This window comes from Nannospalax galili, unplaced genomic scaffold (assembly GCF_000622305.1).
Source record: "Nannospalax galili isolate Female #2095 unplaced genomic scaffold, S.galili_v1.0 scaffold591, whole genome shotgun sequence".
NCBI classification, from domain to species: domain Eukaryota; kingdom Metazoa; phylum Chordata; class Mammalia; order Rodentia; family Spalacidae; genus Nannospalax; species Nannospalax galili.
In genome coordinates this window covers 3992102-4008178 of record NW_008330926.1, presented here as the reverse complement: position 1 = coordinate 4008178, position 16077 = coordinate 3992102, and the positions used below count along the sequence as shown (strand labels likewise).

Sequence of the window (16077 nt, the reverse complement as noted above, 5' to 3'; positions counted from 1 at the left end):
ACACATGATTGTTAAGGCAGGGTGATGGTGTGCACCTGAAATCTAGCACTTGAGAGACTGAGGCAGGATGATCATGAATTCCAAGGTGACATACATATGTTCAAGAAAACTTCAGAAAGAGAATCTACATCTGAGAATATGGAATTGGGTGGTGTTGGGTTTTTTGCTTGGTTTTTTGAGACAGGATTTCACTTCATAGCCCTGGCTGACCTGGAACTTCCCATGCAGACCAAGCTGGCCTCAAACTCTGTCTCCCCAGTGCTGGGATTTAAAGTGTACACCACCATGCCTGGCTTGAATTGGGTGGTCTTAATGAAGGTAGAACAAAGTCTTTTTCAGAAATGTACATCTAAAAAAAGTATGGCCCGTGTACTTGTTCTTGGTCAGCCCGTAACCCCTCTTCATAGAGCAGGCAGGCGCTGGGATCCTGGCCATCACTTCACACGAGCTTTATTTTTCTGGAGTTTATTTTTCTGGAGTGAGTTTCCTTCCAGTGGAATCTAGCTACATGGGCTCTGGATCTGTCTCTTTTTTACTTAGCAGCATGCCACCAGAATCAGCCGTGTGGTCATACCATCAGCAGTTCTTCCATCACTCAGTGGTATTCTGTTGTGTGAATGTACCAGCCTTTATTCACCCACTGCCCTAGATTTAAGTTTTAAAGGAACCCTCTAGAACCAGAGTGGAAGCAGAAGGACCTGTCTCAGGTAGACTGGTATCAGATCACTGTCTTGCCCTCCCAGGCCCAGTGCTGTTGGCTAATGTGCCTAGAATACCCCACCTCAGAGCCTCTGAATCTGCTGCTGGCATATCTCCCAAGTATGGGATTTGCTTTCTCATGTCCTTGAGGCCTCTGCTCAGTTGTCCCCTCCTCAGGAGTCCCTGAGACAGCACCCACCCCTGGCAGCCTTTGTCCCTCCCTGCCATCTGTTTCTTCATTGTCACTGGACCTCATTCCTCTCTAGGTTTTTAATACCAGAATTGGAGCCTCAGGAAGGCAGGCATTTTATAAAACCTTGTAGAGTGACTAAGTGGGAGCCCTGGAATAGGGTCTGGATCTTTGTCTTTGTCATTTTGTGGTTGGCACATAGCAGACCTGGATGACCAGCATATGAGAGGGAAAATGTTGAAGGTTCAGGCTGTAAATGTTAAATTCTTATGGGGACACTCCCCTCGGGTGCCTCCTCTTTCTCCCCAGGCATTAGAGAAGTCTGACAGCAGGGGGCCCAGACTGCCAGTGTGATCCTGAGTTGCCATCCACATACCTGCTTTATCTCTCTTGTTCAGGGCCATTGCCTCCTCTGTAGCCCGCCCTACTCTGACCCAGAGTATGGGAAATGTCCCTTTCCACTTTTTCTTCCTCTAGGGCACTTTCCTAACCCAGATGAGGATGTAGAGGCTGGGAAGTAGAAAGATGTCTTTCCTTAGCACATCCTAGGCTACCTTGGAGGGCTGACTGATGAAGGAAGGCTGTAATCCTCCCTCCAGTAGTGTTACCATCTCTTTCTAGCATGCACACCGCTCACTCCTCAGGCTCCCACTTGCTCCCATAAGATAAAACAGAGGGCAGACTTTGAAGTTCCTGTGGAAATGAGTTGAGCGAGGGAGGAAGGGTTGCCCAAGGGAATAGTGATGACAGGTTTTATTCTGCCCCCAGAGTGTGGGCCAGGGATAGTGTTGGGCAAGGGATGAAGTTTCAGGAACCCCTACATCAGACTTGGTCAGATGAGCCACACTGCTTTGTAAAATCAGTTCCCATGTGTGTACTGATTATAGTGAAACCTTATAACAGTCCCATTCCCTGGAGGCCAGATCATGCCCAGCACATCTGCTTTACTTTTACCATGAGCACCATTCCTAATGTTAGGGACACCAGAATAATGTCTGGCCAACATCCTGGGACCAGTAATTTGGTTTTATCTTTGAAGCAGCAGGTTTGCCTTGCTAACCACATGTAACTAGGTGGCACTAGGTACTAGCATGGCAGAAGGTTTGGAGAGCGTAGGGACTCAGGGAGGAACTGCTTTTGGACTGTGGCCACATCCTGCATTGCTGGCAGTCCATACCTGAATCATTCAGGTCAGACTCACTGCACAGTCTCAGAATCCACCCAGCACGACTCCTTCCCTAAAGGACTTTTGTGACATGTCTGTTTCCTCTGCTCTTCCCCTTCTGGGGCTCTCCAGGACCAGTTCCCTGGCCCAGGGCTTCCTTTTGTCTGTCACGCAGTGTTGCTTGGGGCCTTGTCTTGCCCCCACTCCTAGAGAGGTGGCACAGCCCTCTGCCTAAGGTTCCGTAACCACTCACTTCCTTTGCTCTGTCACTTACCCCCTTGTTCCCCTGCTCCTCCCCTAGAGGATCCTTCCTGGTGCTGCTGCTGTGAGAAGTGTTGAGATCTGAGCTGGTTGGCATTCATCCACAGCATCCATGGGGAATGGGGCTGCTGGTGACCATTGTCACCCCTCAGACCTCATTTTTCTGGACCATCACATCCCTGTGGTACAAATAGGTTGGTGGTCCTCTTGGGCTTCAGTGCCTTCTTCCAGGAATGAGCATGGCGGTAGGAGCCAGTGGTGGGGATCTGGAACTGCTGTAGTCTGATCCCTGCTTTCAGTCTTGTCTTCTTACTTGGGGAGCTTTTGGTTCTCTTGGAGAAGATTAGCAGGCTGCCATAACAAAGGGCATCCGCGGAGACAGATGTGCCATGCAGGCTGGTGGTGAGGCCAGCTGCATTTGTCCCAGTTGCAGATGCTGTACTAGAGCACACAGGTGCTATTCAGAACCTTGGCTGAGGCAGAAGACTGGTAGCCCTTCCTAGGTGACTCTATCGGGTAGCACAAGGCCCCGCCTGGCAGAGTACCACCTGGGCAACTACACTGTCACCCCACAGCATGAAGAAGACGGAGGGCTGGTAGGGGGCAGCCCCTTCCCTTCCTTGCTTCTTCTCTGGACCCTAGGGCTTCTGCCCTGCTGTTCCCTCCAGTATGGTTGTTCCTTCTTGGGGTTACTTTGGGGCCCGGGGAGCCAGAAGAGCCAAGCAGAATCACTGTTCCTCAGAGTTTTAGCCTCTTCCTGAAGACTCTTGTATACAGAATGAAGTAGCACAATCTGCCTTTCTCCCTCCTTCCTGCTGGGCAGGTGCTGGGTGCTAGACAGGATGGACTGCTGGGCTGTGGTCATGTTCATTGACTTTGGGCAATTAGTCACCATCCCTGTGAGGACCTTGTGCAACCTAAACAACAATGACTTCTGAACCATCCCACTGTCTCAGCTGTTCGTGCTGGAGAAAAGCAAGTTGTCTTCTACCCTCTCCTGAGGATCCAGTGACTACTTCTGGAACCTCTGAGGGACTGGCATGGTTGGTTCCCTTCAGTCTCTGCTTTTTTCCTCTCCTCAACTTAGTAGCAGCTGTGCTGGCAGAGCTCCCTCTTGAGTCATGGCATTCACATCTGGTTCTGGAGCCTCAGGGTCCCTAAGGGACATCAGCTGTCACCCAAAGACTAAGTTCCTGAGGTGGGGGGGGGGATCCTGCCTTTGCTTCCACCAGTGCCCCTCAGATGACGGCTATTTCATGGGCTTTGAGCTTTGTTTACAATTTCTTTGGAAAAGGAATCTGCTGTAGAAGAAAAAGGGTTTGAAAACCAGTGTAGAAGTTAGAGCACTGAACTTGGATTTTCTGACAAGCTGTTTGTTTTGATTCAGATGCTGACTGGGATCTCAGTTTCCATATCCTGGAAAGAAAGAAGCCCCTTCTTTGCCCTGCCCCTTTTCAAGACTGGGATAAAGGATGAAATATTGCTTTGGGGAATTGGGAAAGTAGATATAACCACCACCACCCCATCCCCCAACTCACATGGAAAAGTGTCTCCTTGAAGTGCAAGGCTCAGGCTCCCTGGAAGGCTGGCAGGCTTGTGCCCAGTGGTCAGGGAGCGCCACCCAGAGGACATCTTAGGTCATTGCATGAAAAGGGCCCCTGCTACCAGCTTGGGAAGGAACAGATGAAGCTCTGTAAACTTCTAGTTACAGATATTGGAAGGTGGCCTGCTGGAGAGACTCCTGATTCAAAGAACTGTTGCCCAGAGAGCCAGAGGGCCAAGCCCAGCTGTGTGCTCACTTTTTGGGTGGACTTTGAGAAAGCAACCCCATGGCAGATGAGGAAAGGAAGGCTCAGGAAAGTATAAGGTCCCTCCTGGCATTTCAAAGTATGTAAAGGGCATTCTGGGGAGGGACCCTAGCCCTTCCCTAATTGGAGCTGGTCTCATACCAGCAGCCTCAGAGTTTGGGGGCTGGAGCAGCAGGGCAGAATTGAGTTGGGGAGACCTCTTGGAGAAAGGCTTTTTTTTTTTATTTTTTTTATTGGTTCCCTGCCTTGCCTTTCTAACATGCGAGTACTCGCTTACCAGGCTGAAAACCTCTCTGGTTTTAAATCTTTACCCCTCCAGCCAAAACTGAGTTGAGTGAATATCCTTTTCTGTTCCCAGCAGAACTTCCCATTAGAGAATATAAACCCCAGATCACTGTAATTATTTCAACAATGATAATGCTGCCTCTTTTTCTAAGCTCCCTTGCCCTCTCCCATTGCTGCTCAGCTTTTATCATCCTCATTCATCCTGGTGCAGGGAGCTAGCAGGAGCTAGCAGAAACTTGTTAGGGAGCTGGTCTGTAGCCAGAGCCCTTTCCCTGTGGCTGCCGCCTTTTACTTCCCTCCTCTGTCCTACCACGTGCCCTTAAGTTTTGTTGTGTTTTGTTTAGCAGACATTTTGAGTTCACATCAGTGTGTCCATCAATCGGCAGAGGGAAAAATCACTAGTGCTTTGAACTTAAGAGGTCTTTCACGCTCCAAACCCTGCCTTGGAGTCTTCCCAGTCTCTGCCAGGGTTCTGTGGGTTTCCCTGGCATCTCAGATGAAACAAACTGAACTCATCCAAGGAGCTGGGGTACTGGATGGAGACTACCATTCCACTGACTTTCCCTTTTTCCTCATCTAGTCATACATCCTGAAGTTTGGAGAGTTTAAGGGGGTACATCCAGCTCATCCCCTCACCTGCCTGCCCTACCCTAAGTATCCTTCATTCCTGAGGCCTCCTTGGGCATGGAACTGATTTCCAGTTTGTCTTGACTTCAGCTAACCTTTCCAGAAGTCTCATTTATCCTGTACCTTCAGTTCCCTAAGGTGACATAAACATTTGAACCAAACCTAGGACCCTTCCATTAGGTGAAAAGCCTGAGCTATGTTTTTCCCCGTTCTTTGTATCCCAGAGGATGGTTAAAGCCCTTGTCTAGGCTTTTTGGTGCATGAAGAATCAGGTAGACAGCACTCAATCAGGTAGAGCCATCACCTTGGCAAATAAAAGCTGGCATGTTTCACATTTGGGGTGTCTGATTCCTTTTCCCAGCCACCGTCCACTGCCCTCTAAACTGCTGCAGGGAGACTCAGAAGCTGCTGGGAGCCTCCTGTGCTCACTTCTAGACTGTGGGTGCCAAACCACTCAACACTACCTGGGACATGTACATTTTCTCCTGCTAGAGAATCTGCCCTTTATGATATGGCCTTGTTTTTTATGCATTGTAATGTTAAAAGAACACTAAACTTAACATTTTGTTATAAAAGCTTTGACAAGAAAAATGGAGAATAGAGTTGGTGTTGCAGTTCCCAGCATTTCCCTTTATGTCAAGTGAATATGAACCCATTATTTCTTTAAATAAGCTTATTAGAGCCAAACTATTTAAATAACTTTATTTCATCCTTTGGTAGATGAGAAAAATACATTACAAAATACATTATACAGAGGACAGCTCACAGTACACATTACTAAATACACAGTCTACATTCCAGCCAGGGCTGGTGGTAAGTTCAGAAGGAAGCCACACAGGCTATGAGATAGATTTCGGCTCTATGGAATGAATTTTCCCTTGTATCCCCTTTACCTCAGCCTCACCATGTATTAGCACCCCTAACCAAGTGGGTGTAGGCAGAATTAGAGCAGCATTGAGTGGGACTGGTGAACTCTCCATCCACCTAAAGCAGCAAGATGTTCAAATCCCTTAAAAGGAAGGGGAATGGAGATGACCAAATGAAAATGCCACATCTCAGAAGCATTATAGAACATTCCCAGGCAACTGTCCCAATCTGGGTTTCCTAAAATTTGAGTTCTCACTTGGCTGCTCCTGGCCTGTCACTTCAGTTCCATCTGACAGAAATGCAGGCAGTACCTGCTAGACACAAAGCCGTGACCTAAGTATTACAACAGCAGGTCCATCACAACACAGCACTGACAGTTCCAACTCTGTACAGACTTCTTCCCACTTGTTCCCCTCCCCTGCAGTCCCCCAAACCGTGGTGAGAACCCACTATATAACATGACTCTGTAGAGCTAGCTATTCCCAGTAGGACCCACCACCAGAATGGATCGAAAGATCCCAAAGTTCTCAAAGCCTTACTTCAGAGCTACATGTCTTCTCTTAGCTAACCCAATGAAGCAAGAGGTGGGAGGTGAGCAGAGAGGACCATCCTGTGCTTTCTGGGAAGGCTAGGAACCAACGAGGGAACTGTAACTAACTACTCAGCATGTTGCTGGGATCTGAGAAAGCCACACACTCTAGAGCCAAGGTCCCATCCAGACTCCATTTAAAACGAATTTATGAAACAGCCACTGAGTCTCCTTATGTTTTCTTAGAAATTTGAAAACTCAGGCTAGTAGAAAGTAGTCCGAAGAATCAAGATCATCTGGGACTTTTGCACTGTAGTTCATCACCCCAGGCCCTGCCTTCCCAGGGGCATGGGTGCTGGTTGCTCTGAAGGTCTTCAGGAGCAATCTAGGGGAGAATCAGGCAAGTACTTGGCCTTTCTCTCGGGCTAGGAGCAGAATACTAAGCATAGTGGGCCTGGCTCCCCTCCCCCACCTCCCAAGCAGGCAAGGGATGGGGGTGGGATATGGGAATAAAAATAAAGATGAGTCAAGACCAACATCTTCAAATTAACAAACTGTAATTGTTTTCCCAAAGATACATTTTTTTTTCATACACATCCATCATACACTGTAACCAAAAAAAGCAGTGTACATGAAATAAGAGAAAATAAATTAAAAATCCATAGCATAGGTAAGGAGGCTCTAGTCTGGAGCACAGCTGAGTTTCCAGCAATATAAGGAGGCTCGAAAGTTTCTTTATAAGAATGCCTGCTAGCAAGGGTTCCAGCAAGGTGGTTGGTCTGTAGTCAGTCTTGAGTACTTGAAACAGTTCTGTGTTTGTTTTTTCCTTAGCGTTTAAAATAGCCATCATTGTCCTGCAATAGGCAGAGCTATCACGTCCAGGAAAAATGAGGGAGGGAACCACAGAGGCAGCGTGAGATCCAAATACAGCATTCAAAGGTAATTGGTCCAGTGGTGCCTGGGGGAGGTGGAAGGGAAGGGGATGATACTCCAGGGTTAGCCATCTTCCTTTGGGGGTGTGTACCAGCCTGCAAAGAAACAGCAGCACAGTGAGGGGCAAGCCCAGGCGAACTCTATCCCAATCCCTAAGGACATCTTCAGTATTCCAGGCAAGAGTATCCCAGGAAGGATGTCCAGTGTGGGGACATGGACATATGGAAGCTGAGGCTGCCTACCTGAAGGCTATAAGGGAGGGAGAATAGTGAGCCCACCCAGAGGTAAGAGGAATTGGATGAGCTTTGCAAAGGGCAGTAGGAAGAGGACAGTACCAAGTCTACCTGTGACCCCCACCAGCTGCTGCTTCTTGGGGAGAAGAGTGATATTAGCCACCTCTAGACCTCCTGAGAACTGGGCAGATGCTGGGTTAATGGTAGAGAGGCTTAGAAAATAAACAAGCTTCTTGCTGTTTGGCTGGAAGTAGAAATCTGGGGCCTGGCACGTGTCTGGCTCTCTGGCTCCAGCCTCACCGTTTTTTTCGTGGATCTGCACCAAGGACTTGTAGGACTGCTGTGCTCTTGTCAGACTGTATTGAGACTGGGAAGAGGAAGTCACCAGATCAGGCCATGGCCAAATGTGACCTGCCCCTCACCTTCTGCAGGGACCCAGCTCCCAGTACTGAGCTGTGGTGACACACCAAGTACCTCCACCACCTGAGGAGTCCCTTGCTATACAATGCCACAGCAGCCTTCCCTTTCCAGACCTGGGCTATCCCCAACATCTAGTGATGGCCCTTAGGCCAAGGCCCTCCTCTTCTTCCCACTGTGACCACCCAGGCCCTCTCCTCCAGGGGCCTTATCTACTCTGTCCCTCAAAGGCATCTTTGGCCTGCCGGCTCCCCCACAGCCCCAGGCCTCTTACTTTGTTGGCTCCAAACTGCACCCGTGCCTTCCCCTTCACCAGTGTGGCGCTGATCTGCATGATCACTGACTCTATGGAGTAGGCACTGCTCCAGCCCTGGGGCACGGCAGGGACAAAGCAGCAAAGTCAGGACACAGCTTCTTGAGACCCCTTCACTCCCAGTACAACTACTACCTGCCTGCCTAGGTTGTTGGGTACAGGCTATGCCTGGTGCAATGAAAGCCTATGGTTTGTTACCCCTACCCTAACTGGTTAAAGCTCAGCCTAGGTCTACCCAGGCCAGCTGGCCGAGGTGTGAAACAGGCTCACCTGCTTGGTGAGAAGTTCCATGCAGATGGCACCTCCTCCCAGAACATACCTGCAGAAGAAGGGTTAGTCAGCTGTGCCTGGCCAGAGGTCCAGCCCCTTCCTCACCTGCTGCCTCAGAAGTGGCCTCTCCTCTTTGCCTAGGCACTCACCCTCCAGAGAGGACTGGAGACACAACTCTGACGAATGGTGGATCAAAGGGGAAGTTATCCTGAGAGAGAGGCAAAGAGCAGTCAGGACTCAAGGCAGACAGGGAAGACTCAGCCAGGAATGACGAGTAAGAACAGACTCTTACTTTAAAGGAGAAGTTAAGTAAAATGAAGTCGGCTCCTTCCTTCTCCTTGAGGATCTGGAGATCATTGTGCAAAGCGCTGTCCTGGTCAACTCTACAAAGCAATGACTCTGAGCTCAGACTCCTGGTCCTGACTGAGGAGCCGCTTAAGGGCCCCATTGCCCACACCTGCTCCTGGAACCCTGCAATCAACACACTGGATAGCACCACCCCTGAAATCCCACCAGTCACACTTAGCCCCCTCAACCTCCTTTCGCATTCCAGAGTTGCCACTCACTTGAGGAGTTTGACATTCCAATCATATAGACTGTCATTCACGAGTTCGACTGCATAGTTTCCTGGAAGGAGAGAAGGGGTTAAAAGATGGTCTGCGTGTGACATGGTCCCCTGTGCAGACCCCTTCTCCTTCATGAAAAAAAAAGCAGAAAGGCTCTGGGTTTATCCCAGATTTATATGCAGCAATCCATGCCTTGAGGAGCTCCAAACCTAGTCTGAAAAGCACTTGTGTAACCCAGAAATTCTTGAGGCTCCTTGTCGCCATCATATTTTATCGTTTTTGAGGAACTCTTGTGCAGGCTCTTCTCTGGGCAAACTCACCACCTTTGAAACTCTGTGATCGGTATATATCCCTGAGCTCCTTCATCAGTCGGTCAGTGGCCTGCACCGAGCCAGACACTGCACCCTGTAAAGGAGAGAAAACAGAATTATTTCTTTATCTGGTGGCCGGAAGGACATATACTGGACTTCAAGGCAGTCTCTCCAGGAACAGGAGACTCAGACACACCCAAAAAAGCAGACAGCTCCCCATACTGATATGCAGTGGCCTGCCACTTCCCAGACAGTACCCACCAACCCTTCACCCTGCTTCTTTCTACAAGGCACGTACATTTAAGTAATCTTGCCTCTGGTTCTTTTTAATTTTCTCTAGGATGGCCAAGTTTTCTTTTCCGATGCCATCATCTTCAGATTTCTTGCCCTCAGCTGGCTCTTCCTCTTTCATTTCATAGTGATCTAGGTCTTCTGTATCCTGAGGCAGGTGTGGGAGTTCAGAGGAAAGACACCAACAAAGACAGTGGACAGACTATTACCTTCTCAGTTCTATTTATCCTGGAGCCCAAGCTCAGGAGCAGCAGTCCACTAAGAGTCTTATCAGCATACTTCCCAGTTCTGGAAGAGTGCCCAACCCCATTCCCTCCACAGTCTAAAGGCCAAGGCAAGTTTTTTCTCTTATTCAAGTTTTTATTTTATTTTATTTTTAACGGCATCTTATATGGCCCAGACCAGTCTTAAATTTGCTATGTAGCAAGGACAAATCCTGATCCTCCTGCCTCCACTTCCCAAGTGTTATGGTAAAAACTGTGTATCACCATACCTGGCTTTTGATTTTTTTGAGAGAGGGTTTTTCTATGTGGCCTTAATTTGCAGGGATACTCCTGCCACAGCATCCTGAATTCTGGAATTACAGGCCTGTACCACACTGGCCAACCCAGGCAATTTTTTCCTCTTAATTCTCAAACCACAGTAGCAGAGTCAGAAGAAAAGGACTTGGTTTTCAGTTCCCTAGGACAACTCCGCTCTAAATGTCCTTAAAATTCCCTTGGTAGCAGAAACTTCCCAATTCCTAAAGAATACTTCAGTCTGGTATGACTGAAAGTTTGTGCTTTCAGGTTAACCTTCTGTACCTAGGATTCCTTAGGGCTTGAGGTCTAAAGGGAAAACTGGGGGCAGCGAGATGGTTTCTCAGGTAAAAGTGCTTGCTGCCAAGCATGGTTACTTCTGTTTGATCCCTGAAACCCATAAGGTGGAAAGAACTCAAGTAGTCCTCTGACACGTGCGTGCGCACGCACACACACACACACAAAAACACTTTACCAAACAAAAAAAAGGGGGCTGGAAAGACGGCTCAGCAGGTAAGAGCACTGGCTGCTCTTGCAGAGGACCAGGGTTCCTGGGTTCAGTTCCCAGCAGCCACATAGCAGCTAACAACCATCTGTAACTCCAGTTCCATGGGATCTGACAGCTCTTCTGACCTCTGAGGCATTGCACAACATGGGTGCCTTTACATACATGTAGGCAAAACATTCAAATACATGAAATAAGTCAAAAAATTTTTTGTAGAAAACTGGGTAATTGTCCTCCTTTCCCTACAAGAGCAGGACCTGTATTAGGTACCCAGAAGTACCAACTGCCAACATGGAAATGAGATGGTCCAAGGTGGAAGATGGTAGACCTCCTTCTTAGTTCCTTATTCAGCCTGCTCTAAGCAGTCAGTTGACCCGGCAAAGGAGGAGAGATTGGATCCAGGGTTCAGCCCCACAGCCAGGTGCTAGGGGTGTGGTGCAGAAGGTTGAACCCTATCAGGGTGGAGTAAGTTTCATGCATCACACTCTGTAGGTCTTATGATCAGTACAGTTATAGAATCTGGAACCTGAATCCAATGCTAGGAAACATGATCAGATACCATCACTCTGACAGGACAACCAACCTTCTGATTATTACATTAGTACCCAACAGCTGCCAATGTTTATTCATGTCAGGTAATGTACTAGGACCTATAGACACTATTTCACTTTACTCCTATATTATCCTTATCCTCATTTTGCAGACAAAGCTGAGGTCTAGTGAAATTAATTTTCATGCTCAAAGGACATTTAGTAGAAATAAGACTTTAAGTTCTATCTGGCCTTGAAGCTCAATTTCTTAACCATTACGTTATATTCTGCAAAAGCATCTATGGTTGGGTGTGGTGGCACGTCTATCTCAGCACTTGGGAAGCGGAGGTAGATGGATTACTGTTGAGTCTGAGGCCAGCCTGGTCTACATAGTGAGTTCCTGGCCAGACAGGACTACATAGTGAGACCCTGTTTCAAAAAAGAACAAGGTATTGGGTACATTATACACTTACTTATTGTGTACTATATGAAGCATTTTATGTGTAATACCTCATTTAATCTTCAATATACAGTACAGTTGTATACAATCTATCCATTTTATATGTAACGTATATACGTATAAAGTATATAATGATCCCATTTTATAGGGAAAACTGAACTCTATCAGGGAAAAACTGCAGTTTAATGAGATTAAGTAAATTCCCCAGCTAAGACAACCAGGATGCAAACTCAGGTCTGTGAGACTCCTAAGTCATCTGAGATTAAACCCGTCCAGTATTTACTTTTCAATAGATGTGCGCCTAACTGCCTTCAGATGGCCAGACATAGTGGCTATCTCCTTTACTCCAGTGGCTGTTCCTTCAGGCCAGTAAGTCTTTATTCACTGATACTCTTCTCTCCCCAGTTCTAGACTGTAGCTGTTTATAGCGAGGGATCCATGCCGATGGCAAGTACTTCCTGCGAATGCCATCTCAGGTGGCAAGCCTACCTCAGGCATCTCCTCATCTTCATCTTCTGAAGACACTTCTTCCTGTGTGCACTGTGGTGGGGGAGGGGGGAAGATGAAGATCAGAGTCCCAGTGGCTTGCTAGTACGCAGCCTGACTGACCTCCCTGGGCCTGCAGGTCTGGAAGCTGTGCACTGCCCATAAAGCTGCCAGTCTCTCCACCAGTCAGATCTGAGTGGAAGCAAGAGCCCAAGGGACGGATGACTTTGCTACTAGGCCATTATTCTCCTCCTACCACATGCCAAAGAATAAAGAAAAATGGTTGTTCCTGTCATCTACTCCAGATTCCAGCTTAAGTTTCTAAAGAACCCCTTTTACTCAATTTTCTCTAGACTGACATTGCATCCCTGATTCTAAACAAAAAGACCCTAGGTCTCTAATAGCTACTAACCACTATTACTAAGATAATGGTAAAAATTCCTTCCTCCCTCTCAGCTTGAGGGATGCTGCCCTGCAAAGTGGGTTTTGATAGGACAGAAGCAGCTAATGGTGCCCCATTTAGCTAGATTCCCATCTGGAAAAGAAAGGCTGAGAGTCACATGTATGTTTGGAAGCAGTGGGTGTGGGGAAGAGCTACTGCAGATCCATCTCAATCATCAAGTAAAGTCCCTCAGTTGCTCACCTGCTCTGCTGGTAAGGGCTGATCCAGCATCTCCACATCAGGATGCTGAGGGAGGTTGTAGAGTTTACACAGGTCAGAGATGATCCTCTTCAGATGCTGCAAGAGCTGGGGTGGGGACCACAGAAACATCAAATATTCCTCCACTGTAATCTGGACAGCTATATGGATGAGCTTTCTGCTCCGATCCCAAAATGGTGCCCGGTTCTCTAAACTGGATGGATCATCAACCCTGGTGGCTGCTATAAGAATCTGCCTCTTGGGGCTGGAAAGATGGCCCAGCAGTTAAGAACACTTGCTATTCTTCCAGAGGACCCGGGTTCAGTCCCAGCACCCACATGGCAGCTAACTGTCTGTAACTCCAGTTCCAGGGCTCTGACTCCCTCTTCTGGCCTCTGCAGGGCATTGCTTGCACATGGTGCTCTTAAGTACATGCAGCAATACACGCATACACATAAAATAAAAATAATAAAAAATTTTTTTTCGGTCTTTTTTTTTTTCTGAGATTTTTGAGACAGGGTCTACCTGTAGCCCCAGCTGTCCTGTATTCACTATGTAGACCAGGCTGGCCTTGAACTCACAGAGATCTGCCTGCCTCTGCCTCCCGAGTGCTGAGATCAAAGGCATGCGCCACCACACCTGGCCAAAAATAATAATTTTTTTAAAGAAACAATGTGCTTCAGGCTTCAGTAAGCAACCCTAAGAAGTCTGCCCTAAGATACTGGGCCTGGGGTGCTACCTACTTTCCAGATTCCATTCCTTCTCACAGGGTGCTTTTGTGACTGAGGCCTCACCAGGAATACATGCCCGCCTACCCCATGCCCCCTCACCAAAGTATTCCCTTTCTTTATGTCCACCAGCCTCTCCAAGACAGCAGCCAAGTTTGGGTCATCAGACTCCACTGACCAGATGGGGGGCACAGCAGGGTATGATTCCTGAGAGGAAAGAACAGAGGAATCACAATGAGCAACTCTGGGAAAGGCCAGTCTGCCTGGCCTGCCCTCTTCCCAGAAGACTTCCAGTCCCTACCACTATACCCAACAAAGCCAGCTCAGCTTCCCTAGAAAAACAGTCCCTGGACAGACCTTTCCCAAGAAGCAATCTGGAAACTTACTTTCTTCCAGAGTGAAGGGAAACAAGGGAAAGGTAACAACAGTGAAGGATCTGAATCTGCTTAAGTGTCACATTCAAGTTCTCCCCACACCCAGGCCAGAGTCCTTCAATGTTCCTGCTTCCCAAATTCTAGAATCAGGAGTGGGAAGATCATCTCCTGTAACAATCACACCAATGAGAAAAGGGCAGACTGTAGCCACCAGGGGAGGAGGGACTAAAATGACTAAAGGAACTAAAGTGGTGTCTCCAAAGCTCAGAGTTAAAGGGCATCTGAAAGAATCTCCACCCTACTCCCAAAAGTGCTCTTGTAATTCCAATTCTCCTTACTTCTCCCTTGGGAACCTGCCACCTTCTCAGTCCAGCCATGGGCTGTAGGGCTTCACATGGCAGGCTGGGAGAAAAGCCTACACTACTGGCATTCCCAGCATTCCTGAGCCACTGTGCCAAAGCAGCCTGGCCAGACCCTTCTCTGCTCAAGCCAAGGGGGCCAGCTAGGAATTTCTTTATAAGAAGCATGGGCACTGCAGCTGAGGTCCCCCCAAACTAACTTTCTGCCAAAGACAAAGACAGTAGATGGCACCTGACAACTGAAGGGAAGCAGCTGGATGAGGCCAACCTACCCGGAAATAATCAGTTTAATTCAAGAATAAAATTTATTCATTGAGGTTTCAGCACATGCCAAGGCAGCCTTACCCATGTGGGGTCTTAGCACTGCCACAGTTCTCATCAATGCTGGAGGGAAAAAGTGATCAAGAATGCCTAAACTTTCACTTGAAGGCCACTCTTGGTAGCTTTCCCTGGCAACTTTGCGAGTGGAGGAATAATGGGACACATGAATTTTGATGGAGCATCGTCCACCCAAGCTGAGGTTTAGCTGACCTGGTTTGATTGCAGAAAGGGGTAGAAAACACCATGAAAATTGAATTGAGGCAGGTAAGTACCACAGAATTCACAAGTCTGTCTTTCCCCAGGCTACTCCCATTAACAATATGGATAAAGATACCATCCACTAGCTCCCTAGCTACTGCTCCAGGAGGGAGAAGACCATTACCGTGGGGATTATCAACACAGTACCATATGTTACAAAATTATAGTCACCAATCTCAAGGGCTATCAGGACAAAATAAGGCAGGTTACAAGTAAGGTGTCTCCTAGTCTGATACAGTTAGGATAGAATGATGCCTACTAGGGAGCAATGGAACTGCTACAGCGAAAAACATATTACCTTCACTACGAGGAAAGGCAACAACCTAGGGCAAGTGGACATAACCACAGGGATGGGGAGGGGAGGGACAGATTTGTTGTCAGCTGAGGCAAAAAGAGGAGAGTTAGAGGTTATACCAGTGTAAGAAGTGGAGTCAGTGAACTGCAAACTATCATTTGGTGACATTCGGAGAGCAAAGAGGGGCTGCATGTGGGATGCCTGGGCAGGGATCCCACAGGTGGTAACATCTAAGTGCAACCTGCGGCGAAGGGTCACCACTGACAACGTGCTGAGCTCCTGGCTAGGTCCTTCAGCAGAGGCCTGGAATCTTAAGAGTTGGGGGTGGGGAGGGGAAAGGGGCATTCCTGGGTGGCACAGTAAAGTTGTGGAGTAGCCAAAAAGGAAACAAAACCATGAACCTTGGGATGTGGGTGGGTTCATAGGAGGGGGCGATCGCGGGGCCACATGTCCAGGTGTCCCTCGCTACCCGGGGTCAACAGCAGAGGTTGTGAGTACACGGCACAAGCCCAAGCTGAAGAAACAAGTGTACCCTTAGAAAAGGCGCTAAGCTTCGAGAGGGGCTTCGGCCTCACTGGTCCTTCGAGAGCAAAGGCTGTGCGGTGTGATTCCGAGCCCTGACAAGGGGCCCCCAGTGCGGGCACGCGAGAGGGTCCTCACCGTGATGTTGCAGTGGATGCGGACGGGATCCCCAGGCACCGACCCCCGAGGGGGCAGATGCGGACCGGGCGCGGCCCCGGCCCCGGCCCCGCCGGCCCCGGCCAGCAGGAACTCGCAGCTCAGCTCGTCCAGGCAGGCGCTGGCAATGCGGAAGCGCTCGTGGCCCCGGTGGAAGATG

At 48.5% G+C, this 16077-nt stretch overlaps 1 protein-coding gene across 1 annotated transcript in view; it reads right to left on the bottom strand.

Annotated features, from left to right (window-relative positions):
• Window positions 1-6971: 6971 nt before the first annotated feature.
• The window catches only part of Ube2q1 (ubiquitin conjugating enzyme E2 Q1), a 9584-nt gene continuing 478 nt past the window's right edge, over window positions 6972-16077 (bottom strand). Inside the window, exons 2-14 of the mRNA XM_008855893.1 lie at window positions 15900-16077; window positions 13735-13839; window positions 12908-13012; window positions 12268-12318; window positions 9773-9913; window positions 9484-9568; window positions 9164-9224; window positions 8890-8980; window positions 8747-8805; window positions 8598-8646; window positions 8289-8384; window positions 7898-7964; window positions 6972-7459 (exon numbers count right to left, since the gene is read on the bottom strand). Of these exons, the coding sequence (XP_008854115.1) occupies window positions 7428-7459; window positions 7898-7964; window positions 8289-8384; window positions 8598-8646; window positions 8747-8805; window positions 8890-8980; window positions 9164-9224; window positions 9484-9568; window positions 9773-9913; window positions 12268-12318; window positions 12908-13012; window positions 13735-13839; window positions 15900-16077 (1120 nt within the window). The 3' untranslated portion in view covers window positions 6972-7427. The remainder of the gene's footprint in view (window positions 7460-7897; window positions 7965-8288; window positions 8385-8597; window positions 8647-8746; window positions 8806-8889; window positions 8981-9163; window positions 9225-9483; window positions 9569-9772; window positions 9914-12267; window positions 12319-12907; window positions 13013-13734; window positions 13840-15899) is intronic.